The 27,920-nt window shown below is 32.0% G+C and overlaps 1 protein-coding gene across 2 annotated transcripts in view; it reads right to left on the reverse strand.

Annotated features, from left to right (window-relative positions):
• Nucleotides 1–16,251, reverse strand: part of LOC124369789 (parafibromin-like) — a 34,755-nt gene extending 18,504 nt beyond the window's left edge. For both annotated transcript variants that reach the window (XM_046827888.1, XM_046827889.1), the window contains exon 1: nt 16,029–16,251. In XM_046827888.1, the coding sequence (XP_046683844.1) occupies nt 16,029–16,042 (14 nt within the window). In that variant the 5' untranslated portion in view covers nt 16,043–16,251. The remainder of the gene's footprint in view (nt 1–16,028) is intronic.
• Between the last annotated feature and the right edge of the window lie 11,669 nt (nt 16,252–27,920).

Here is a 27,920-nt window from a genome sequence, read left to right on the forward strand (position 1 = left end):
ACTATAGGTCTGTGTAAGGGGAAGAGTCCATCAATCAGTCTTTTCTTAATTGTACTTAATTGTTCTTAATTGTAATCGTAATTGTAATTGTGTACCATACTTTAACCTAAAGATTTACCAAAGATCTGTTTAAGTAGTACAAAATACATTGTTGTAAAAATTGTGTATACATATACTTACATACATGATACGCATACACACACACCCACACACACACACACACACACACACACACACACACACACACACCCATCTCTATACAGTTTAGGCACCGCTTAACCACCATATTACTATTAGATGGATGGAAACAATCCAACAGCACCACCAAACCACATCCCACAATAATAATTCCTACTTACACAAAATTCCCAAATAATTTGCTATTAACAGGCTTCTTCGTAATTTATTGGTAACTGGAACGAATCAGTGCCTCTGCAGCAGCATCACCCAGGCTGAGCAACCACCGACCCACCCTACGCTTGTACTCGACTACACTTCCACCCTCTGCCTCCAATATGTGCTCTGGTAGATTTTTATAAAGCACATGAGCTATGTAAAAAGAGTTAAATTTTTCTATGCAACAATTTGGTCTTGGTATCTGATATCCAAACTGTATTCTATTTCTGGTAGTATAGTTGTGGTGAAGCGCTATAAAAATAAAATCTTTGTATTTTTGTATATGCAGTAAAAGAGATTTTATATATATAATTGCCTTACACTTAAAACAGGAAACTCATTATATAACAGATTAGAAGGATATCTGCGGCTTTTCCTCAAAATGATCCTTAATATACTTCTTTGTGTGACCGCAAGTGGTTCCAGTACAGCAGACGACACTCCTCCCCACGCGAGAATACCATACTGCAGAACCGACTGCACGTAGGAAAAATAAACTGACCTAATACGATCCCCACTCAATACCGCGCTAAGCTGATTAAATGCAAATAACAACTTTCTAACTTTTTTCTTCACGTAATGGATTTGAGGTACCCAATTCAATTTAGTGTCAAAAATTACTCCCAAATAGTTGTATTGGTCCACACGACCAATGATACCACAACCGCAGGACTCGGAGTAAGGATCACCGCAGGAGTGCAGTTTGAGGCATCTCTGACCCGGATTAAAATCTATTCTAGAAACAAATGGTAAATATTTTGTTTTTGTTAAGTTAATAGTCAGAGTATTGTGATCACACCAATTTTTTATTTTTGACAGATCTAAGGAAGCTTGTTCAAATGCCTCCTCCCACGTACTGCCAGATGACACCACAGCTGTGTCATCAGCAAACAGAAACAACAAGTTAGTTAAATTAAACTATGAAGAAAGGGACAAGAAATGGTGTAATTTAGAGTGAGAAACAAGCTACAAACGTAAGAAAAAAAGGAAATCCAGCAGAAGAAATTAATGAAAACTAAATCATTCTTACAGGCCGTGATAAATTTAGAGTAGAAACATATTATTTTGTTCTTGACGAACTCAAGTCAGCTTTAATGAAGCGCAAAACGCTTATGGATAAGTTCTCAATTTTAACAATCTATCGTCGTCTTCAGCTGAAACTATTAATGAGCGTACCAAAAAACTTTGTAAAAAAAATGATCTATAAATAAAATTTTTTAGAGAGAATACACTTCTCTGGCTTTATGAAAAGTGGCGGTGTTAAGAACAACAATGATAAAGCTCATAAGATAACAAAATTCCAAGTTAAATTTCTTAATATAGATATAGCTCTTCGTATATATTTGTGCACAGCAGTTTTAAACTGCTCGGCAGAGCGTTCATTTTCTGCATAAAAAACAATAAAATCGTGCCTTATATCCAGAATGAATGAGCAAAAACTGAACTCGTTGTCCCTTCTACACATGGAGGCTGAACTTTTAAACGATGATCAAATAAAAACTACAAAACTTAATAGTGGGGTCCGGAGTTATTAAACATAGGAGGAAACCTGTGTAAAGAAACATATAAAGACTTTCTTAAGTAAGAATCATTGATACGTTGTTATATTTTATTAATTTGTATTAAATGTAATTAAAATATAAGTAAGTAAATCTTGGCGTTTTTATGAACAACCATTTATGCACTCGTTATATATACTTTTTTATTTAAATAATGACTTTATGACACATGTGGCATGTTTCAAGGGGCGGCAGTCAGAAAAGTGCCTAGGGGCAAAAAATTCATAAATCCGTCCCTGCATATTTAGCGCGTTGTCCTCGTCTATGTGTCGTAAAGAAGCCCCAGGTGTTAAATAATCCATAAAACCCCAAAAATATTGTATTACAGATACCTATGTATTGTTATCTTTATAATTTCTATGCGACACTAAGCAAAGGACGGACACAGTAGTAATCTATACATGAATAATTGCGAGTTTTGTTAGTTAATGTGAAAATGCACACAGTTTATTGTTGGAAAATTATAATAGAATGAATATACTGGAAGGAATTATATTACGGACGCCATAGCTGTGTTTGTTTTGCTGTCCCGATAAAAATAATATAAAACTATGTACCACAGTCTCATTTCGGTAAAAACACGTTTATTTCCAATCCATGTAATATACTTCCGGTCTAAGATATTTGCAGTGAATTATTTGGTTGTATCAGTTAAATTTGTGTAGTGAGTCATAAGTATTATCATTATTATTTTTTTTCAATTCTGAGTATTCCGAATAATTTATTAGGGCGATGAGAAGAGTTCCGTCCCGTTATGACATTACACTCAGGGATTTGGATGAAGATGAAAAGCCTCATGTCAATTATAGCTGGACAATTTTGGATGCGGTCATTCATCTTTCTCGACCAGTAAGTGGACATATATACCTATTAAAATTGTTGTTTACTTCGTTAAATATAATAACCCTACTCTACCCTGACTGAATTGGATTGCAAGAGTTTAGTAACATGCATGCATTCCATTATTAACAGCTTATAACAAATAATGATTTTTTTTACAAGTTATGGTATATCTCCAGGAGGTTTTTCTGGTTGGTAATTATGAAATTTCTTATTTTCAATACATGAACATTAAAATTATCCTCTATGGAGGATATATTTAGAATGAAGAGGGTATGATATAAATATTAGGTAATTTTAAACGTATATTCTGATAAATATTAGAATTTATTTCTTGAAGAAAGTCTTTAATCTCCAGTTGTGGGTGTCTAAGGTTGTATTTCAACAATGTAAATGTTTAAGTAAACGTTTATAATAAAAACTTTAATTTCGATAATTTTGTTATTTAGTTACTACCAACCGACCTCAGATTTACACGAGCAACGACTACCGAGAAACTTAAGGAAGCACCGTGTTTAACAGAGGGCCTGTATGTCTGGGAGGTGGACTGGCCATCTGAGACTCGGGGCAGCCATGCTGTGGTGGGAGTTGCCACGAAAGGTGGCTTAATGTATCCCGTAAAACGAAAGGTAAGTTGTGATTAACATATTTTAATTTTTTATTAAGAATGTCCCTTTCTATGGATAAGTCCTCATCATAATGCATTCGTTTCCTTTATAATACAGTGTGCTTTTCCTCTCCTTGGTTTTGTTTTCTGACTAGAATCATTCAATACTTAATGATTTCGATGTCCATTCATTACAATGAATGTTAAACAGAAATAAGCTCTTTCGATTACTCAAAAGTGACTTTACATCTGAATTGGTTTTATTACATTGCTAGTAATATTTTAATATGTTTAATCTTAGCATATAAAAAGTCCTTCAAATAAAGTTTCTTACTCTAAGATAAACAATTAGTGATGATATAGTTATATTTAGTTGTATACAATATTTGTATAAATTTGTGAATACACTTACAAACAATTACCTATCGAGCAAAAGAATTAACCCCTCTGCATTATAGACTTAGATATATGCCTTGAGGTGTTTTCATGTAAATGTAATAGTTTATCCGATAAACTTATATCAATTTATATTTGCCAATTGGATATCAAGTATTCTACTTTTACGTTTTCCCAGTCATGTTTAATCCAAAATAAATAACTAGATGATATAGTTATATTTATTTGTATATAATATTTTAGTACATTAATGATTCCACTTGCAAAGAATTGCCTGTCTAGCAAAAGGAGTTACCTATCTGCATTATAGATTTAGACATAGCCTTGAAGTGTTTTAAAATAAGCAAACTTGATAAATTTGTGTCGTAATTTTTGTCAATGTAATAGTTTATCCCATAAACTTATATCAATTTATATTTGTCAATTGGATATCAAGTATTCTACTTTTACGTTTTCCCAGTCATGTTTAATCCAAAATAAATAACTAGATGATATAGTTATATTTATTTGTATATAATATTTTAGTACATTAATGATTCCACTTGCAAAGAATTGCCTGTCTAGCAAAAGGAGTTACCTATCTGCATTATAGATTTAGACATAGCCTTGAGGTGTTTTAAAATAAGCAAACTTGATAAATTTGTGTCGTAATGTTTGTCAATGTAATAGTTTATCCCATAAACTTATATCAATTTATATTTGTCAATTGGATATCAAGTATTCTACTTTTACGTTTTCCCAGTCATGTTTAATCCAAAATAAATAACTAGATGATATAGTTATATTTATTTGTATATAATATTTTAGTACATTAATGATTCCACTTGCAAAGAATTGCCTGTCTAGCAAAAGGAGTTACCTATCTGCATTATAGATTTAGACATAGCCTTGAGGTGTTTTAAAATAAGCAAACTTGATAAATTTGTGTCGTAATTTTTGTCAATGTAATAGTTTACCCCATAAACTTATATCAATTTATATTTATCAATTGGATATCAAGTATTCTACTTTTACGTTTTCCCAGTCATGTTAAATCCAAAATAAATAACTAGTGATGATATAGTTATATTTATTTGTATATAATATTTTAATAAATTTATGATTCCACTTACAAAGAATTGCCTATCTAGCAAAAGGAGTTACCTATCTGCATTATAGATTCAGACATAGCCTTGAGGTGTTTTAAAATATGCAAACTTGATAAATTTGTGTCCTAATTTTTGTCAATGTAATAATTTATCCCATAAACTTATAGCAATTTATATTTGCTTATTGGATATCAAGTATTCTACTTTAGGTTTTTCCAGTCATGTTTTCTGAAATATCCCGATAGAAAATAATGTTAGCTGAATCATTTTTATTAGTAATAAACATAACAAGATAGTCTCACTGTTAAATAAGTTTATTAGTTTTAAATTTCAAAGTGTAAAATTTACTTATCAACGCATAGTTGGTGTAAATTAGAACAATCAAGCAAATATATATTTATTTTTACAGGCAGACAGTGAAGATCCTGCCTATCGATCCTGAGGATAGGATCTGGTCACCAACAAGCTCATGGTGGACGGTTTCGCCTACGATGGCAGTGATATATGGTGATAGATGCTACCTTCTCCAACAGGATAGCAGTCTATATGTGGTCCCGGATAAGTTCCATGGTGAGTTTTTGATTACTTTGCTTGTTCATTTTTTTGTATGGGATGGTTTCTAAAATACAAGGGATGTATTTAAGTATTCATTAGTAATTTTTATACTCTTTCCCCTTTAAAGTTACAGTTTTTATTATATTTTTTAAAGATTAATTTTCAATTCTAACAATGAAAGCGTTTTCTAGTTCCAGATATATGTTTTATTTGTATAAAGGGAATAAACAAAATTTACATTCGTACGTGTGTAAACTGCAAAAATTAATAATCATAAAAGTAATAAAAGTGTAACACACGGAGAGTATCACATTCTGCCGAGTTGAAATATTTTAATAATTAATAAATATAACGTGTTATAATTGCAGTGAAAAAATAGCTAAACTGTAAAAGACTAAACATAGAAATATCACTAATAATAATGTTCTGTTACAGTTGTGCTGGATGTGACAAACGGCACTTTGTCGTTTATTGTGGACGGAAAGTGGTTGGGGACAGCGCTCAGCGGAATGGCCGGGCACTGCCTGTACCCTATCGTTATCACCAGATAAGATAATTGCCGTATCTGGCGTTATCTCAGGTGGTAAGTATGATCTCTTAAGTATAGGTCTGAAAATATAAAAATTATAAAAATGTTTGATTGAAATAATTTTAACCTAAATTAGAAAAAACTCAAATGACAGAGGTATGGGTTAATAGTTTTTGTGACGATTCTTTTTGTGTGTGTTAATTCTAAAAAAAAAATCAATAGATAGTGATTTTAATTATTTACCAATTCAAAATATACTATTTTAAATAAATTCAGACCTTACCTAGAATGTAGTCATATTGCCAATAACAAACTTAAAACACAGAATTTATTCATGCCATAAGGGAGTATCAAAACATAATTTGATCTTCGCTTCCTGGACTATGGAAGATACTTTGAACATTTATAAGTATTTGGAAGTATTATAAAAGTAGAATAATACTAAAAATGTACTTTATAACTAATACTCATTTACACAATTTGTTTATGAAGAATTTTGTTTGTGTAGGTGTACCTGTTTGTATGTTTAGCGTGCTCACGCCCGTACGATGTTTTCTATAATATAAAGAAAATCCTTAACAAAATTTCTAAATTATATCAAAAGGAAGATAAAGATATTATTTTAGTAAATTAATTAATATTTTAATGTTAAAAAAATGATAGTCTTGGGGTACGCCGGCACATGTGTGTAATGTTTTCCTGAGAATGACAAGATATGATTTCTGATTCAATTTGCAATGGTCAAAATTTGGAGTAGGATTTCAAACAAAAACTTTTAATAACCTTGACATCTAAATTATCGCTCTAAAGTATTTTATTTAGAGTAACAGTTTTTTGCGGAACCGCATGATAACAGCATATCTATTTAAAGGAATGGTAAAATAGAAGATATATTATGTATCATATTTTAGGTGCTATTATTAGAACAATACGTATATAAACGTAAACTGAAAATTATGAATATGTTTGGTTTAATGAAACTTTGTAATTTAGGCTAAATCGCAACATTAATTAAATAAATCATCCAAAATAACCTATTTATGAATAAAAACATGATATGTTATTAAATAACATGGTAATATAAAAATGCTTTCAATTTGATCGAGCTAACTGCTAAACATCATAACTTCCTGTTACAGTGGATATTTTTTCGCCCTTTATCTTTTTTAAATCAGACATATATTACAAAAATACTATCTAATATGTCTAAATATGTAATAATTAGTACATTTAATTTAATGAACAAATTACAAGCTGTCTTTTGATAATAGTTATATATTATTCTGTAACACTGTAATACCTAGATTTCATAAGTTTGATAATTTTGACTGCTAATCATTCTACTTTCCTGATACAGAACAGACATTTCTCGTCATAAACCTGCTTAGTAATCTTTTTTATTACGATTTTATTTTGTAATTTGGGCTAAATCATAACATAAGAAAAATTTTAATACAATATTTAAACTTTACTTAATCATTGAAAGAGATATAATATGTTATCTAATAACATAATATAACTCAAAAATACCATGAATTTGATCAAGCTAACTGCTAAACATCATAACTTCCTTATACAGAAGATATTTATTTCGCCCTTTATCGGCTTTAAATCAGACATATTTACAAAATACTACATCGTATTTCCAAATACGTAATATATTGTAAATTTTAATGTAATTACAAATTACATGCTGTCTTTTATTATTAGTTATATTTTATTCTATAACACCGTAATACCTAATTTTTCATAAGTTTGATAATGTTAACTGCTAAACATTCTACCTTCCTCATACACTAGAGACATTTTTCGTCCTAAAATTGCTTAATAATGTCCATAATTACAATTATACTTAGTAATTTTGGCTAAATCATAACATTTAATAAATTAAAATACCATTTCGTTACGTTACATAATCATACATAGAGGTATAATATGTTATATAATAACATTATATAATTAAAAAATACCTAAAATTTGATCAAGCTAACTGCTAAACATCATACCTTCCTGATACAGCGGATAAATATTTCGCCCTTTATTGGCTTGAAATTAGCCAAATATTAAAAAGGTACTTCCGAATACGAACAATTATGTAAAAAATTTTATATTTCAATGCAATACTAATTTAAAGCTGTCTGTAATAATAGACATACGGTATTATTAAACACAGTATACCTAATCTTCATTACATTTGATATTGTTACCTGCTAAATATTCTACCTTCCTGATACAACAGATCTATTTTTTGTGCCATTTTTACGATAACACTTTGTAAATTGGGCAAAATCAAACAATTAAAATATTAAAATACAATTTTGTAACACTGTAATACCTAATTTTTCGTAAGTTTGATAATTTTGACTGCTACACATTCTACCTTCCTAATACAGCACATTTTTGCTGTTAATCTGCCAAAAAATTTACCTACTTTATTACAATTATGCTTTGTAATTTGGGCTAAATCATAGCATTTATAAATTAATATACTATTCAGTAACATTACATGATCGTACATAGGGATATAATATGTTATCTTCTAACATAATATAATAAAAAAATACCATAAATTTTATCAAGCTATCTGCTAAACATCATACCTTCCTGATACATAGGACATTTATGTCGCTCTTTATCAGCTTGAAATCAGACATATATTAAAAAAATACTATCTAATATGTCTAAATATATAATTAGTTGTAAATTTTAATATTATTACAAGCTTTCTTTTAACATTAGGTGTTTATAGCACTTTCATACCTAATTTTTCATAAGTTTGATCATGTTGACTGCTAAACATTCTACCTTCCTGATACAGCAGTGACATTTTCGTCCTTAATCCACTTAAAAATGCACTTAATTACAACTATACTTTGTATATTAGACTAAACAGTAATATTTAGTAAATTAAAATACAAATTAATTACAAAAATCATTAGAGAGAATAGAATAGAGATATAAAATGTTATTAAATAACTTATTATTGTCAAATATGTATTTTTGATCAATCTAACGTTAAACATCATACCTTCCTGATACAGTACATATTTATTTCACCCTTTATCGGCTTGAAATCAGACATATATTAAAAATAATATTTTAAAATATGTTAAAATATGTAATGTTTTTAAAATGTTGATGTAATTACAAACGACAAGCTGTCTTTTATTTATAGTTACGTGTTATTCTATATCACTGTAATACGTAATTTGTTTTAAGTTCGATAATTTTGACTGCTAATCATCGTACCTTTCTGACACAGCAGACGTTTTTCGTAATAAAACTGCTTAAAATGTCCTTTATTACGATTATACTATTTAGTTTAAGCTAAGTAATAAAATGTAGTAAATTAAAATACATGTAAATATAAATATTTACGAATATAGATATAGTATGTTATTAAATATCATAATATAATTTTAAAATGCCATAATTTTGATCAAGCTAACTCCTAAACATTATACCTTGTTGATACAGTGGATATTTATTTTACCCTTTATCAGCTTTTAATCATATATTTAAATAATACTATCTAATATGTTCAAATTTGTAATAACTTTTAAATTTTAATATACGGAATTACGAAATTTTTACGATTTTGCTTTAAACTATCCGTCCGAAGTTTGGACTATTTTAGAGATTTTTCTTGACATTTATCAACAAGCATCATTTCTACATAGGCGATATCGCTTTAATTGTAAAACTTTAAGAATATGATTTCACCAAGATCTCAGAGATATTATTCCAACAGCTTTTGTTCTTCTTCATGATTAACTATGATATTTTAACGATGGGGCAAGCATGACAGTGATGGAAAACAAAACCCTTCTCTCTTTATTATTAACATAATAGTAGTATAAATGTAGTGCTATTCACAGGCAGAAACTTAGCACAAACTATTATTATACAATTTTAGAACCAAGGACTTGCAAAATAATGGCTGGGGCCAGCATTACGGAGTTGTGATCAACAAAGTTCCGATGTAGCAAAACTATTAAAATACGTACTACTCGCCATATAAAATTTACCACAAAATTATTTAATTAAATTTGACTACTTTGAGAGTTAGGGACTTGTTGACATTTTATATCCAATATTTTAAGCCAACTTTACGACACTTCCTACACACCATACATCTTGGTTTTCTAATAGCACAAATCCGTCATAAAATAGCTATAAATAATTCAAACCCTTTTTCTTTTACTGCTTAGGTATAGTTGTATTCTGGCCCAACGCACTACATATACTAATTTATTAATTTTCCAACCAGGAATACATTTTTTTTATGTTGCTGCTAACTTGCGGAACAAATTTAGCAGAGAAATAATATATTGCACGCCTATAAATAATATAATCAGTCACGGTCATTGTTTCAGTCACGGGACACAAGGCCACGTGGTCCAATCAAGTTTTATTAATCAGCTGGCACTAAATACTGAGGAAACGTTTTTGTAAATAACTTTTTAGAAATAAAGTTGTAAATAATCGTAAATATCGACATACATTAATTGAGGCAACGCAATTCACGCATTTGAAAATAACAATTCATTAACATTGGCTCAGTACAAAAGTTAGTATTTATGATAGGAAATTTAAAATAATGGATATCCCAAAGTCTCTCCTTAGTCTAGGAGGTTTTACTCTGAGGACTTTACATTTTATAAAGTAAAGATAAAATAAGGAGGACTCTGAATACAGGAAATGATGCAAAGACTTTTATTCATCTGAGGGATTAGACTAAGTGCTAAAATTCACCTGTACTTAGTGCTAAAATGGCCTTCACATCATCTTTGCTTAATTTCACCTCTCTATAAGCTGAGACTTAAACAAAAGTAACAATCACTTTAGTGGGTTGCCTTCTGACAACTATCTGGAGAGGGTTGTCTTCTGCTAACATTCTCAGAACCAGTCATACATCCCTCTTGCTTTGGTCAAAGAGCCTGGGCCAACCTTTATGACAAGATTAAATAATGTTTTCATTGTGTGGGTTCTGAGATTTTAAGATTTGACGCTCTTTCTCACGCATCTAGTTACTGTTTCATCATAGCTCTGGTGCTCGTGAAAAGCAACCTCATAACCCAGCTCCGGTCTTACCATTGCCTATCTATACATTGGCTTGCATACAAGTGGATTAAGAAAGGACTGATATTATTTCAGGCCCGCAGGACAAGGAAACTATAAAACTTGTAAAGTTAATATTACGACAGGCAAATGGCATTTAAGGCACCCAAAAAAATGTGTTTTCACTTCACCGTTGAACATGTAATGAGTGAAAATAATGCCCCTACCCTATCATATGTTCCAATCCTAGGAGCAACGAGGCAGAAATTTATCAGCTAAAAACCACACTATCACTGACTGAATTCGCGGATTAAAACTCAAAGCGCAGAATTTCTGCATGTACCAGACACATAACATTACAAATTTATATCACTTATACACATAAACAATTTTAATTCAATTGCAGTATTTGTTTCGAATGCAGAAACACTTTTCATGTACAGGTAAGTATCTTAGTAACGTTGGATGAAATTTGTAAAAGGATAATCTACGATTCCATTGTTACGCTATGGAGAAATATATGTGAGCAATTTTACTTTTCAGTTTTTTCCAGTAAAAAATTATTCATTAAAAATAACCAGAATCATTAAATTTTTCTTAAATTTCGTAATTTTTTCAGAGATGTTTAAAACATGTAACTGAAGAACATAATATTCAAGTATAATAAGGAACCTTTATTTAGTTCTCAACGAAACATAGCTTCACATTATTTTCCATCGATATATACATGTCCATATGTTCAAATATTTACATGGATATATTTATATAGTGCTACATTTTCAGAGGGTGCGATAACATTATGTGGTGTAAAAGTGCGGAGATCATTTTGAATTGCTCCTTCACGCATATTTAAATATACCGTAGTTACACAATGGTAAAGGAAGCTAAAAGAATTTTATTGTTTCAAAAGTTTTAAGAATTCATTATTCTCAAACTTTAGGTCTGTTTTGATGAAATTAATAGATATCAGTAAAATCTCAAGTCACTCACAGTAGCTGGTGAGTTTGCGTTTGGTACCTAGTATTCAATTGTGATTTCTTTTAAACTAAGTTTTGTATTGCGATATTATAGTTGTTGAATATAAGAACTACAATACTGTACAAGTGTTGAGATCTGTACTGATACTTTATGTACACATTACATACTTCGCGGGAATGGTTGTTTAAGCTAAACTACTAATTTTTAGTTAGGTTTGTTTGGAATCTGTAGATCTTTATAACAATTTACTCTCATAACATTACGAGTATGTGTAAAACATATTAAATAAAATACTATAAAATCGTGTGTTTATATGTTTCTTAAACATTTATGGTTTGATTATACGTGTGTAGCACAAGATGTATTATGTTTATAGTTTGTTTTTCTAAATAAGATCCCTGACGGAGCCGAGTACTCAGGCGTCTCACTTTAAACATCTAACACATTAAAATATACAGCTATATTATAATATACACCCATAAATAAATTTTTACTGTTTGGGTAGTATTCACCTACGTATCTGAATAGAACTAAAATAATGGGTATATTATTGTGGATTGTAAATAAAAAATATGGAGCAAAACGTGGTTTTCTGTGTAAAATTTTAGCTTTCTCCACTTATTCTAAAATTAAGGAGTAAAACGATTATTTTACAGCATTTTTTTAATGTCTCTTGAAGAACGACATGACAAAAAAATAAAGTTCTAAGTGAATCAATGATTAACTTTTTTGTAAACCCTAACGGAACTGGTGATTATTTATTATTTTGAGATTTTAAAAATACTGTATGTTACCCTACATACTGGATGTGGATATTGATTTGGATTTACCCTGTTAGACTTGTATTTATTTAGAAATCAGGCAATATTTATTACTGAATGTCTACTTTTGAGTGCAGATCAAGCGAGGTACAGTCACAACACTGAATTCTAGACATGCCAAGTTCTCCCGATCCGCCCGCCACCACTGCACTGCTATATTATGCCATAATAATGAAACATATCTACACATCCTGTGAGTTAAAAATCACAACAGAAAATATTGACAATTTTGTTTTCATACAAATCGAACAGCGAATTGTTTTAAATTGGCCATGTAACCTTTAAAAAATTACATTTAAATAAATAAAATGCCAAACTATCCCGCTGGGCAAACTGAACAGACGTAGTCTCCGTATCCTGTTCAGTGACAAGGTACTAAATTATTCGAAAGCCTATGAATGAATGGAAAAGTAACTACGTAGAAGGACACTTTTGCGAAACCATTAAGAACGTGAATTTCTTAGAAGTGGCATTAGTATCTGGACAAGCAAGCAACACTCTGTTTGGTTAATGTGCTTAATGGCCTGTAATGCCTCTCACCCTCAATAAAACACATTCGATGTTCTTGTGAAAATATGCTTTCAAACCAAGTAAACTTTAGAATGACAATTCTGGAAACCCAATATTTCAGTTTTATATATAAGTAAACGCTGTTCTTTATGTTACATTTGCCAACCATTCTCTTTTGTCGTCTTTTGATGAAAGGACGCTAATGATTTTCTGATTTTATTCACATAAACATATAGGAAATACTAAGAGTCTATAAATTTATAAATATATGGCGGAAGCATCGTTATAATTAAATTTTATATTTCTAAACTGTGAAATTGGCCTATTCACTTTTACAATTGTAATATGTTTATTGTTTTGTGGTAGTTTCATGAGAACACATGCAGTAACACACACTAAACTGCTTATAAACCGAAGCCCTAATTGTGATTTTTAATTATCGCTAAGCTAATTTTACGCTGTGAAATTGGGCTATCCTCTTTTACAATTGTAATATGTTTATTATTTTTTGGTAGATTCATGAGAACACAGGAAGTAACACACACTAAACTGCTTATAAACCGAAGCCCTAATTATGATTTTATTATCGCTAAGCTACTTTTATGCTGTGAAATTGGCTTTCCCACATTAAGCTAAAGCTCTATAATGATCATTATTGAATGTCGGTAATATAGGTAATAATTCATACTGCGAAGTTGGCTTACACACTGAATTAAGCCTGTGAAATGGTTAATATTGCTGATGCAATAATTTAATCATAATTTACGGGAACTAACGATATATATATATATACAGGGTGTTTAGTAAAAGTGTTCCAACACTTTGGGATGTTTTTCTACATATAAAAATGAGCAAAAAAGATCATATGAAGGTATGTCCTGAAACATTTAGGTTACCTTATATCTGTCTAAACGTGTTTTTTTATTACAAAATTTATATATTTTGAACTACTTAAGAGAAAGTTATGAAACTTAAGAATTGTATTAATCTTTGGGATTCCTTTTTGAGAAAAAAATATGAACAAAATCATTTTACCCGTTTAAAAATGGCGCCTGTTAAGTTTTTTTTAATTCAAATTATGAAACAACCGGTATAGTTATAAAAATTTCATAGAATACCAAACATGTCCCAGATAATAGGTAATAGTTGTTTGTTGTTCCTGGCTTGTGCGAACGTATTTTAAAGTAGCCGAGCTCGATTATGCCTTGATGGATTTCGTTGGAAAATGTACCATCTGAAAAATCTCATAGAATTTCAACATAGTTGGTATATTCTTAAATGTGTATAACCTATTCAAAACAGTTGATGCCTATCATATATATATATATATATATATATATATATATATATAAAATGTATAAATGATTGCGCTAATAGATTACCGTTTACAGTTCACAAATTAATTAACATTTGTCGCAGTATGGCAGAAAAACAATTTCCAATGTCAAACGGATCGTTCATGTTTCATGATATAGCCCAAGTATGATGAGCTTATAGACTAATATTTTCAGTTGAAAAATAAAAATCTAACAATATATTATTTAAAAACAGATCCCTATATCAAACGTTCATAATATATTTCATGTATGAATGATTAAGGTAGTAGAATACAATTTACACTAAACGAACTAAACTGTATTTTTGTATCACTAAACATTTTAAATGCGAACTTCCATAACAGTAAGGGGGGGGGGGGTCTGGGGGCCCTTCGCTGATTTTGAAATATAAGGTCCTGAAACAGTTATCTTATAGTAATTCTGAACTAATAAATGAATGACAAAGATCAGGTCAGAATATATAAAGAAAATAAATCTACCTCCAATCACCAGGTAGCTTATAAAGGAATAAATAAAATGTTCTGCAAGAAATACGGTTTATATGAAATGTCATTAAGTAAAACAAATTTTAACTATGACAATTACAAAATATTGAAAAAAATAGTTAAGTTTAAATCACAAATCTAGACAAAAGCAGATTATTGATGTTACTCTCAGATCAAAAAGTAAAGATGTGCAAATATGAAATCTGGCCTCAAACTAATTGATAGAGCTACAATAACGGGGGTTGTACTAAATTTGAGCTTGTTTATTTCTACTTTTCTACATATAAGACCGTTATAAATCTAATAACAATAATGATTATATCTACAACGAAACAATACTGGTTTTTTGGCGTTTTTAAACCAAACTTAACTTAGAACAATTGAAAACTAATAATCCTGTAATCCAATGTGTACTCGATGTTTATACAAAGATAAATAATTGTGTACTTTAATGTAGTATGTAATTTTTGAACTTTAAAATATTATGAAAATATAGTTGCTTTTAATTTACCATCTTAACTTATTTTGACCAGCTGGTCCACAAAACTCGGCATGGTCACTTTTGAGCTCTATCTTGAGCGTGTAATTTTGTAAATTAAAATAGTTATACAGTTATATTTATTTATGATTGATTCAAAAGTTCTCACATAAAAGTTAGTTTTTGTTCCTTTTAAGCACTCGGTTATTTTAAAATAAAATACTCTGGGGGGCTAGGTCCCGTTCGCCCCTCTCTGTCTATGGATAGTATACTTGACGAGAACGAGGTGATAATAATGGTTTTATGGATAATAATAATGGATAAAATGTGTATTGGTATTTGTATTACATCCAGTAATCAATCATGAGAAAATCTTTGAAATACGTACTAGTAACTCCACATGCCTGAAAAGAACAATAAAAAAAATAAATATATGTAAACGAAACTTGTTGAAGACGGCGCCGGTTCCAGGACAACCCACTCACGACTGCCGCTGACTGCTGAGGAGGAGCGCACACGACACACGACACAGGACAGAGGGCAAAGGACACAGGACACAGGGCACAGGGAACACGACACGACACAGGGCACAGGGCACACGACAAACGACACACGAGCTCCTCCGGCGACTTTAACAAGACTGAGAGAAAGAGTGGGGACGGAGGGGCCCCTCCTGCCAACTACAGGTAGTCTGTGTATTAGAATTGTGGAATCAGCTGTCGCACGCGTTCTCGCTCCATACTCTTCTGGATTCATTTATTACCTGGGAAACCTTATTAGCCATGCAGAAGCTCCTTGTAAAAAAACCTTACCGCCAGCCTTTTCGAACGCTAGCTAATGGCATTTACTGTTATTGTGGTATGATCCGCTTGCCGTTAAGTGTATATATAAAATAACTAAAAATAATAAAACACTAATTTTATATATATATATATATATATATATATATATATATATATATATATTTATTTATTTCATAAGTATTATATTGCGTTCTGAAATGATAATGTTATATAAGTTTTTATGTAATACTATAAAGTTACGCACCTACTCTAATCTACACCAATGAATACTAAAACTATTAAAAAGGTATTATTTGCATACATGCCACTCATAACTAATTTTCCACATACTTTTCTTTAAAAATTAGATTGCGGGGACATCAATATATAAAACTAACTCTGCACACCACTGACGTTGTTCAATATACGTGTTTTAATTGTTGTTTTCAATATAAGTGTTCTTTCATTTTAAACCAAACTTGAACAATATGACAAGACAAAACAAAGTTTAAGCATGTATTTAATTTCCATTTGAAAACCATGTAAAATATTTTACCTTTAATTCTTTGTCTTGTGCCACTGCAAAATGTGTAGTACAACAATAAGTGCAGTAAAGAACAACAGTTTTGGTAATACATGACGGACATACACATACCGGATAACGTATGACTTAAAGGTTTATAGTTTACCTACGGAACATAAAAGTGGTATTTACAATTGTATATTACACATATACTCGTACTTTATCCCTAAACTGAATTTGGCAGTTACATAAAATACATTTCATTTGACAAATTTTGTATTTGTTAACGATGTAATGTGTTGTATATGTCAGTGATTATTTTTCTAGTGAACAAACTAATAATTAAATACAATTTTATATACACTTTTTATCTGGTTAAAGTATAAAGTTTGAGAGTAATAATTCGTATATTAATAAAAAGAAGTACACCCATAGTATCGTTGTAGAAAATCTATTATTTAATGAATTTTGGTTTAATCCAAATGTCTAAACCAATAAATTAGTAAAATAGATTGTCTATTAGATGGAGATATAAAACTCTTAAGTAAAAGTATGTTTGGTAAAGAAATACATATTTAATTTCAAAACAATTAATTATTTTATGTTTTAAAAACAACAATAAAACATTACTGTTGTGAATAGGCTACAATTAACGTAACATAAATAACAAATCTTATTTACGTTCAATAATAAGTTTGTTTCTAATCTTACAACTTTAGTTTTCGTAATAGTATTATTAAAAAGGATTCTTACAATTTTCATTCCTAGAATTTTGAGTAAATGAATCTACTAAACAGTTACAACGCTCATCCTCTATATTTGAAGCAGGTATATCTGACCACTCAGCCCAAATAACCAATGCACAGTTTAAATGATGCACCACTTTCCCATCAATGTCATGCAGATAAAATTCAAAATATAAAACATCAGTGCATTAACAGCTCTGCTAGATAAATGAAGACTGGAATCGAATGTACAATACTTCAAATGTTGATGATGTAGTCAATTTCTTAACAATGATTGAAATAGCCATTTATGATACTTGTACACTGGTAACAAGAAATCTCGAGAAAACTCCAAAAAACTGAGTCAGAGTTAACATTATTGGTTGTTTTGTTAGTGTTGGGTACCCTTGCAGAGTTGTTGGAGAAACTAACTTTGCACACAACTGCGTATTTTGGGCTAAAGCTTGCATATCGGATGTAAAAGGTATCTACTCCATGCTAATGGGTAAATTCGGTACATAAAAGTTTGAGAATTTGGTTTAATCTCAATGGAAGACTGGGCCTGCTATGCAAATCAATTCCTGTTGCAACTAATTTAGTTATTGTAGACACTTGAGCATTTTTTAATACTTTTATTCTTGCGATTTGAATTTATTTTGAAACGAAGAATGCTGCACCAAATCTTTGATGGAAGTTTCTTGAGTTGTTGTCATATTCGGTCTAGCCTGGGATGTGATCAATTTGTAGTCCACAGGAATTGACATCCTTAGGTGTTGAGTGTGAGTTAATATTACAGGTTGAGTATGTAGCTAAAACACTTGAGCATGCACTTGAGCATGCTGATGTTGGAAATGCATTAATGACTTTTCCTAATGAATTAGATGGCCATTAGATTATCTAGAGTGATATTGCGCAAGACCTGGAATCTGGCTTGTCAATGGAGGATTGAGTACGGCATATCCTGGAGGAACGCCTGCAGAAGAAGAGAGGTTGGCTTGCAGCAAGTTTCAAGGCTTACAATTGCCTTCGAGGAGACAACTTGGAAGTCTGCAGGAATTTGGAGAGGATCACTGTATTCCCATTTAGATGTTTTCTTGCAGTGACATGTTGTCCATACGTATGCTGATGTTTAGTGTCTAATTAGATGTGTTATGTGTAATTCTGACACTTTGACAGACCGGGTGGGCTGTCGCTGACGCATGATTGGATTGGAGATCACCGACGATTCTTGCCGAATAAAACAGATATTTAATTATAAAAAATATGTTTAAGCAGATATACTATTTTCCAGTCTGTATCGTTGCTTTGACGGTGAGCAGAACTTGATTTAGATTTTTCAGCTCATTCGTCTTTACCATTGGTTTAACGTCTTCAGTAGTTTTCTGTAACCCAGCAGTGTACAAACCTAACACAAATTGTGGTACATAGCATAGTAGTAGTATAATAGTATATAATAGTAGGCCCTAATCCTTTCAAGTGTAATTGTTTATATCACTATAGAAGGTGTAAAGTATGTAATAATTTTATGTTTAGAGTGTTGCCAGTGGCTTTGATAAACATTATATTTCAAGGTTCCACTAGGAGAACTGAGGGTTTTATATTTTTCAATTTTATTAAAACAGTACACTAAAAATATTTATTTCAGCTATTTAGAAAACCAAAAACTTACTATATAAAACAACTATTTTTACAATTAATTTTTTAAAAGGTCTGACAATGAATACGTGATTTTTTTCATATATGTAGCTCACTGTAATATTTGTTTTATATTTTAGTCAGGTTACTCATTTTTTAAATATAATTAATTGTAATTTTTGAAAACATTCTGTACCTTATAAGTGATTTCCACACATTTATAACCCTTTTTACATTTGAATCTGATTAAAAATAATAAAATAAAGTAAATAATATTTATTGTTGTAAAAAAGTAGCACAGAAATTATATTAACCTCCGTTCTTGGATAAAATAGACCGACCTTCAGTTCATATTCCTTATAATTTAGTTTGGGGTGATATTTATGCTTTTATATTTTAAGTTATAATTTTATTTTTCTATATTACTACATTTTTACAAGAACAATACAACAGCAAATTAAAAGTTATTGAAAAGTATTTAGTAAAATATTCATGATGGATTATTTTCTAAAACTTTCAATTATAAACTTATATATGAATGTTAACTAGAAGTCATTAATTTTAAAAGAATAGTATGTATGGTCTACATAAATTGGGGTTTTCAGCTAAATTTATTAATTACATAATTCTATTAGTAAACAGAGATGTCTGAATCAACGTGATTTAATTAAATTTGACCTAAACCTTGTCTTGTTTGACAGGATGGGCAGGCGATGACGCATGATTGAAGTGGAGATCACCAATCGTCAGTGGTGGTTCATGTCAAATAAAAACGATTACATCAATCTGAAAAATCTATGTTAGCAGAAAAAATATTTTTTGGGTGTCATTGCTTGGATGTTCAACATCACACTGACCTGAACTTGATGTGGATTTTCAGCCCATTCCTCTTCCGCATTAGTAGTCGCCACTTCCATATTCATCATTCTAAACCTGAAAATTATACAATGATATTAATAAAGTACAGCAGTCCCCAGTAGTTGTCTCTAATCTAGTAGTGTACTCTCTGGCAAGTCCAGCAATACAAAGTCTGGTGAGAGTATATTAGCTGTACTGAACTTGATGTGGATTTTCAGCCTATTCCTCTTTACCATTGGTTGTTAGTCACTTCCATATTCATCATTCTAAACCTGAAAAATATACAATGATATAAATAAAGTACAGCAGTCCCCAGTAGTTGTCTCTAATCTAGTAGTGTACCCTCTGGCATGTCCAGCAATATAAAGTCTGGTGAGAGTATATTAGCTGTACTGAACTTGATGTGGATTTTCAGCCCATTCCTCTTTACCATTGGTTGTTAGTCACTTCCATATTCATCATTCTAAACCTGAAAAATATACAATGATATAAATAAAGTACAGCAGTCCCCAGTAGTTGTCTCTAATCTAGTAGTGTACCCTCTGGCATGTCCAGCAATATAAAGTCTGGTGAGAGTATATTAGCTGTACTGAACTTGATGTGGATTTTCAGCCCATTCCTCTTTACCATTGGTTGTTAGTCACTTCCATATTCATCATTCTAAACCTGAAAAATATACAATGATATAAATAAAGTACAGCAGTCCCCAGTAGTTGTCTCTAATCTAGTAGTGTACCCTCTGGCATGTCCAGCAATATAAAGTCTGGTGAGAGTATATTAGCTGTACGTTCTCATTTCTCCCGTAATAGCATTACCCTATAAAGTGTAATAGTTTATACAGAAAGCGTGATGTAGATAAATAATTTTGTTTAGAACTGGCCAGAGGTGTTGATAGAATTTATGTTTCCAGAGTTCCTGGGGAAGGGGCTGAGGGGTTTTTATAGTTTTGAAATTACATTAAAATAGTACACAATGTAGGAGAAATTATTCAATTTACTGGCACGCAAAATTCCCTTGCTTCTAACAATAACGGTAATAAGAAATTGCCTAAATATTTATCCGAATTTATTTTTGTATGGGTTGTTAATGATACAATACAGTACGAGGTAGTCTACAAATAGACGCATTATTAAATCAAATATTGTTCAAAATACATAAGATAAGTATTTATTAAATCAAATTTTCTGAATGCTTATTGATATACGTCATGCTTTTTAGGGTTTTATTATGTTTAGTAAGTATTCTGTAATGTTATTATAGACAATATAGACCGTTATATTGATTTTGAACCGTACAATTTCGGGAGTTTTGATGCGCACGTAGTAAAGATGAAAATGACGAAATAAAGGTATTGCCAAATAGTACAGATTATTTACTGAATACTGAGCTTAACAAACTTTCAAAGAATAATAGCCAGACTATACAATGATATTCATCATATCATACCTACGACTATATAAATATTATTGTTTTTAGTGGAAGATAACTTTTTTAAATTTATATCAAACTCTGTTAGAACTGACAGTACATGATCCCGCTGATATATAGACAGGAGACTACCAGCTATGTACTGTATTAGTGACCAAGGATATCTAACAATAATAATAAAAAATAAATTTTATTTTTTAAATCACAAACATAATTATAACAAATCCAACAGTAATACAATAATTCAAAATAAAGTAAAAACATAGCATACACAAGACAAAAATGGTTTGCTCAGGCTCACCAAGTTTAAACTAACGAGTTAATGAAGTACAATGAACAAGATTCGTGTTGGTTGTTTTTGGAAAATTAAACCTCCAAGGCAAAGCCTGATTGGAGGAAATAACGTATACTTATTAGATAAGAAATTGCCGTCAAGTAATACAGGGCTCTATATTCCAGTATTATTGGCCTAACTCCCTAAGAATTAAAATAGTAAATTAAATTTGAATTCTTATAAAAGACATTATTTTAAATTATATAAACAAATTAATGTAAGTAAGTTGGCCTCATTGAACAATATAATATTAAAGACATAGTAAAAAAAGCTGTATATTGAGTTATTAAAATTAACGGCTTTAACTAAACTTAAATATCTAGAATATTAACATTAATAAAGAAAAGCTCCGACCTATAGGCTACTCAATCACAAGAGTTTTACACACATTTTACAATAGAATATTATCAATATGCATCCTTATATTCTCTAATACAACTATAAAGATGTACACACTCATATTTTCAATACACACATACATTCACATTACACTTGCATATAAATAAGGACTTTATTTTGGAGCGGTTTTCAACAATAATTGCTGGTTTTACAAAACGACTCATGTCTTATTATAGTTCTTAAAAAATTAAAAGCTTATTTTTATAGTTTATTAATAAATAAAACACAATATTAGACATACAGTTATATATGGCTATATCACCTTGTATTGTACATTAAATACTTGTATATATTTTCTTTGTATGTCGTTTCAGATACACCCTGGCCTGTTACGCTGGAGGGACAGTTCATTATATAATTTGGGAGCAAAGTACGCAAATCGCTTTCTTTCAAATTCACGGCGAACGCGAGGCATCTCCAACAACTTGATCCTGTCTAGTACTGCGAGATCGGACTTTGAGACCTGCTTTTTAGTTTTTCTCTCAGATATCCCGGCCTGCCAGTGGTCAGGATTCTGTAAAACCAGGCATGAGGAGCGCAGGGTACACGTATCAGCTACAGTCAACAAACCCAGCGATCGTCGAGCCTCCGAAACGTGGTCAAACCTTCTTAAACCACATACATACCTTACACACATATTTTGGACCCTCTGTAATTTTTCTAAATCTCCTTTAGACACAATGTTGCCATAGACAGGGAGGCAATAATCGATCACACAGAGAGCACAAGAGCCCGGACAAGGCGAAGCCTGGTCTCTCTAGGAAACATGTGCCTATGCTTGTATAGCATTCTCAGTCGACCAAGTGTTCGCCGACAAACAGCACTTACATGACCAGATAGTGTGAGGCCACTAATCAAGCATGAGGCCCAAGAGCTTTGACGATTCACACTCCTTCAGTCTGACACTGCCAAGCAACACCTCACCCCACTGTCTCCGAACCCACATTGGAAGGATCGACAACACACTACACTTTTCCTTGTTCAGTTTAATCCCATGCCTCTCAGGACCAATCATGGACTATGCTTAAGTCAGCATTCAAAATGGAAACTGCTGAGTCAGCTCTTCCGGCATCATATGAAACACACAGTTGAGCATCATCGGCGTATGAATACAAGCGACTATGTTGCAAGTCTGAACCCATAGTGGCGGAAAAACAGGGTGAATAGAATGGGCCCAAGGCAACTTCCCTGTGGAACACCAGCAACTCTATTTAAAGATGAGGAGAAATCCATCCCAATTTTAACCTTTTGTCTCCTATTCACCAAATAGGAATCAAACCAAGAAACCACCTCTGGTCGAAATCCATAAAAATGCATGACAGCCAACAACATCCTGTGGTCTATTGAGTCGAATGCATGTGAAAAGTCCAGCATTGCAAGAAGAGATGCTTTCTTATCCGCCCTTGCGTGAAGCACTCGTCAACAAACGAGCAAAAGCGCAGTTGCAGTGCTATGGTCCTTCCTGGAACCCAGACTGTAAGGCTGGAATGATATTCTCTGACTCCAGAAATTGTACCATTTGTGAAACAACCAGCTTCTCCATTATCTTCGACAGGGCAGGCAATACCGAAATTGGACGCAGCTCGGATACAGATGAAGGTGCTTTGACTTTGGGAAGAGGCAGTACAATTGCCTCCTTCCATGCATCCGGAAAAAGTGGAAGTGGCCAATGACTGGTTAGCTAAATGTGTTATGGCATCAATACAATACGGACTTATCATTTTTAATCATTTTTATTGATATGCCATCAGCTCCAACTGCCTCTGATGTGATGCTATTCAAAGCCTCCTGCACTTCTCTCCTTGTAACACTCCTGAAATAGAAATCACAAGTGGACACTCTCTGATTTGTTTCTTTCATAGAACTGTACGCAAATCATCATTTGCCATGATACCTAAGCCCATACCAACGAAATACTTATTGATTTCTTCCAAATCTTTTACAAAGTTGGGTATGGCTGGATCGAATGGATCAGTGACACCACTTGTCCTTATTTTAGTCCAAAAGTCTCTAGAGCTTTTACATTTCTCCATTTCAGTTCTAAAATAAATTTTGTTTTTGATCGTCTTATTTCATTGTTGAGCATATTTCTAACCTTACAATATGTTTTTTTACAAGTTTCATTTCCTGTAGATAGCATTTTCTTCTTATAATAATCTTTTTCTATGGTTAGTTGAATGATTTGTTTATTTCTCCATGGAGATTTCTTTCTGGTCACTCTCTTATGTACTAGAGGTGCATTTTTCATTAAAAACTTGAATAATAGCAGAATTAATAAAATCTAGAATGTCATCTACATTGTTCATAGACATAGCATCTTCCCACCTAATACTGGACGTAACAATGTATCATATTGTCAATGTCAAATCGGTGAGAAGTCACGATAAGTAACAAATCTAGGAGGCCTTCTTGATTTTTTTTGTTTTTATATCGACATATGTCATCTTGTGATCAGATACTCGAACACCTCTTGAGTCATAGATGGTTGACATATCCACGACGTCACACTGTACGTATTTAACATTGCTATTTACAATAATGTGATCAATCAAAGTTGCACAGGTTTTAGTAACCCTTGTAGCAACTTTAACCAACTGAGTCACCTCAAGGCTCTTAAAGAGTTTATTTGCAAATGCGGGTCTCTGGGGATGATAAATCTAACAAGTTAATATTCAAGTCACCCATTACAACAATGTTATCTGCGTACTGGGCCATATCATAAAATACAAAGTGGAGAGCGGGCTCTAGACAAGTGTAAGGCATATCTCCTGGTCTATAGATTAATGCAAATACAGAAAGATTCACTTTTACACTTCAATATTCCACAAATATGCTCTGGAAAATTACACTCTTCAAATTGAAGTGATTTCAGCGAAAATTGTAGGCAGTTCTTCACATATAGTGCCACTCCACCACCTCTGGAGGCAACTGCATTTCCCTTTCTGTCGCTCCTAAACAATGAATATCCACTCATCGCAAACTCATCAGAAGATTTACTTTCATTCAGCCAAGTTTCCGAAACACCAAAAACATCCAGGTTTTAAATCCTCTACCACGGCACGCATCTCTCTTCGAAGCCCGTGGAAAGAGAGTTCATATTTAGATGTGCTATCCTGATAAAATTTTATCAAGTTTACATATCCGTTTTTTGGCTGCACCACATTCCCATCATCCAACAAGTCTCGGCAAGCCAGATTTGTCACTGTCAACCGGAAGTTCAACATTCAATACGGCTTCAACACACACCGTCAACTACAGTTTCCAGCAACCCAACCTCAACATCATCCACCTCAAGCTCACCCCCCTCGTTACGGCGTCCACACCGTCAGCCACAGGTTTCAACAAGCAACCTCCGACAAACATCAACTGGAAGCACACCACTCGTCACAGCGCTTTCAGCGCTAGACAAAACCCCATCCGAAGCCATTTCACAGGATGTAAGCTGCTCGTAGACATTCAAAAGTGCTGCTCCAAACACAGTCACCCCCTTTCTGTTAAGGTGTCTGCCATCCCGAGCAAGATGTACCTTCGCACCAGCTGATTCCAGTTCAAGAAAACGACACCAAAGTTTCCAGACATCAGCTCCAACTGCTCATTAAATTGTGCTAATGCAGTTCCACTTATGTCAGACCTTGGCAAAATGCTGTCAACTAAAACAACACTGTTTGGAAAACGGATTCGTGTTGTGTAATAACAGGTCCGCCATACAGTGCAATGCCTCGCGCTTGCCGCATCCCCCATTGTACCCAGCACCACCGTTATATTTCAAAGGCAAGTTATTGGTTCCTACATGAAAATGAATTATTTTAGGTTGGTGCTGCAAGAAACCCATCAACTTATTTTTTACATCTTTGATTTTCGCCCCAGGGTGTAAACCTAACAGTACAACCACTTTCCTTACAAAGCTTCCCTGAATATTGGAGAATTGAATCACCTATAAGCAAAATAATCAGCATTACTTTGCTCAACGGGTTTGAGAGAGTGATTGTCCTCCAGAGTAGTCTGGCCTGCACATTCTACAGCCGGTAACATGTCATCAGTGGCACACAAACCACTCAAAACCATTGCATTATTTAGGCCCTACTGTACAACTACTACTTTCAACATTTTATTTTACTCTTATTTTTAGAGGGGTTTCTTTTATCTTTTTGCTTTTCAAAGAGTCTGTTTTACGTTTTTCCTTGCATTTTACATGACCAGAATTTTCACTCCAGACACCTGAAGAGCTCTTAAACAACCTTAACAACTGACTCAGTAACAGAAGTGTTATTCACAAAAATAAAAAAAACACACACACACACACACAAACACACATATACAGATAGTACATAACAATTTATATAAAATTACTGTAATTATAGAAGAAATTTTTTAAACTTTGGATTTCAAATAACAATGCATTTATATCTTGTACTGTGATTAACCCATCTTTGAGTTTTCTAATAAATTTGTGTAAATAGTATCTAGTTTTTATTTCGTTAGGCAATATATTGAATATCAGAGGGACTAAAAAGTTATATGATTTAGTGGAAACAGTTTTTGATGGTCTAGGTACAGCTACATTATCAGAATTTCTTAATTTTCATTTATATACATTATAATACTCATAATTATTCCTAATTCTGTTAAAAAAACCTTCATAACTTTATAAACATCCATATTTCTTATTAGTAATACCTTTAATGATCTAAATATTGGCCAAGATGAGTCATATTTATTTCCTTTGGCTACTATTCTTACAAAATACTTCTGTATTGTTATGAGTGGTTTTAAATTGGTTATGTAAGTTCCACCCCAGCACTCTATACCATCACTTATTCGACTGTGAACTAAAGAAAAATAAAGTTTTCTCATTAGGCCATATTTACACAACCTTCTTAAAAAGTAGAAGATCCTATTAATATTTATTAACTTTTATTAATCGATGAAATATGTGTTTTCCAATTTAATTCTGAACCCAATATCACACCTAAATATATAATACTGTCCTCATGTTTTATCTCACACAATATTCACTACATATTCTACCGTTGCAGAAACAAATACCGCATTTATAAACAATTTTATCAGATAAAAACAATTTCCCTCTGAGGCTAAAGTTTATATAATTGGTTTTACTTACACTAAGGACCAAATTATTATTGGTAAACTACCAACGCAAAGCTTTCAAATCAGAATTAATTTTTAGTTCAATTTCTTTTAAATTGTCACCATCATAGCTCAAAGCTGTATGATCAGCAAAGGAAACTACTTGTCCATGAAAGTCCCCTTTACATAAGTCGTTTATGTAAATTAAGAACAACGTAGTCCCTAACACTGAACCTTGAGGAACTCCATGTTTAATCTTACCGAACTGACTAATAGTTCCAATGATTTTAACACAAAGCTTTCTTTTGGATAAATAACTTTGAAACCAGTCATAAACCACTCCCTTTATACTACTACAGTTCAAAGGTTTTTTGAGCAATATTGAATTATTTACTGTGTCAAACGCTTTTTTAATATCTAAAAATAGACCACTAACTCGTTTAGCATAATTTTTACCTCTAGAAACCTTGTCTAAATCAAAATCGATTCTTACTGAAAAATCTGATTT

This window comes from Homalodisca vitripennis, chromosome X, assembly GCF_021130785.1.
Source record: "Homalodisca vitripennis isolate AUS2020 chromosome X, UT_GWSS_2.1, whole genome shotgun sequence".
Taxonomy (NCBI): Eukaryota; Metazoa; Arthropoda; class Insecta; order Hemiptera; family Cicadellidae; genus Homalodisca; species Homalodisca vitripennis.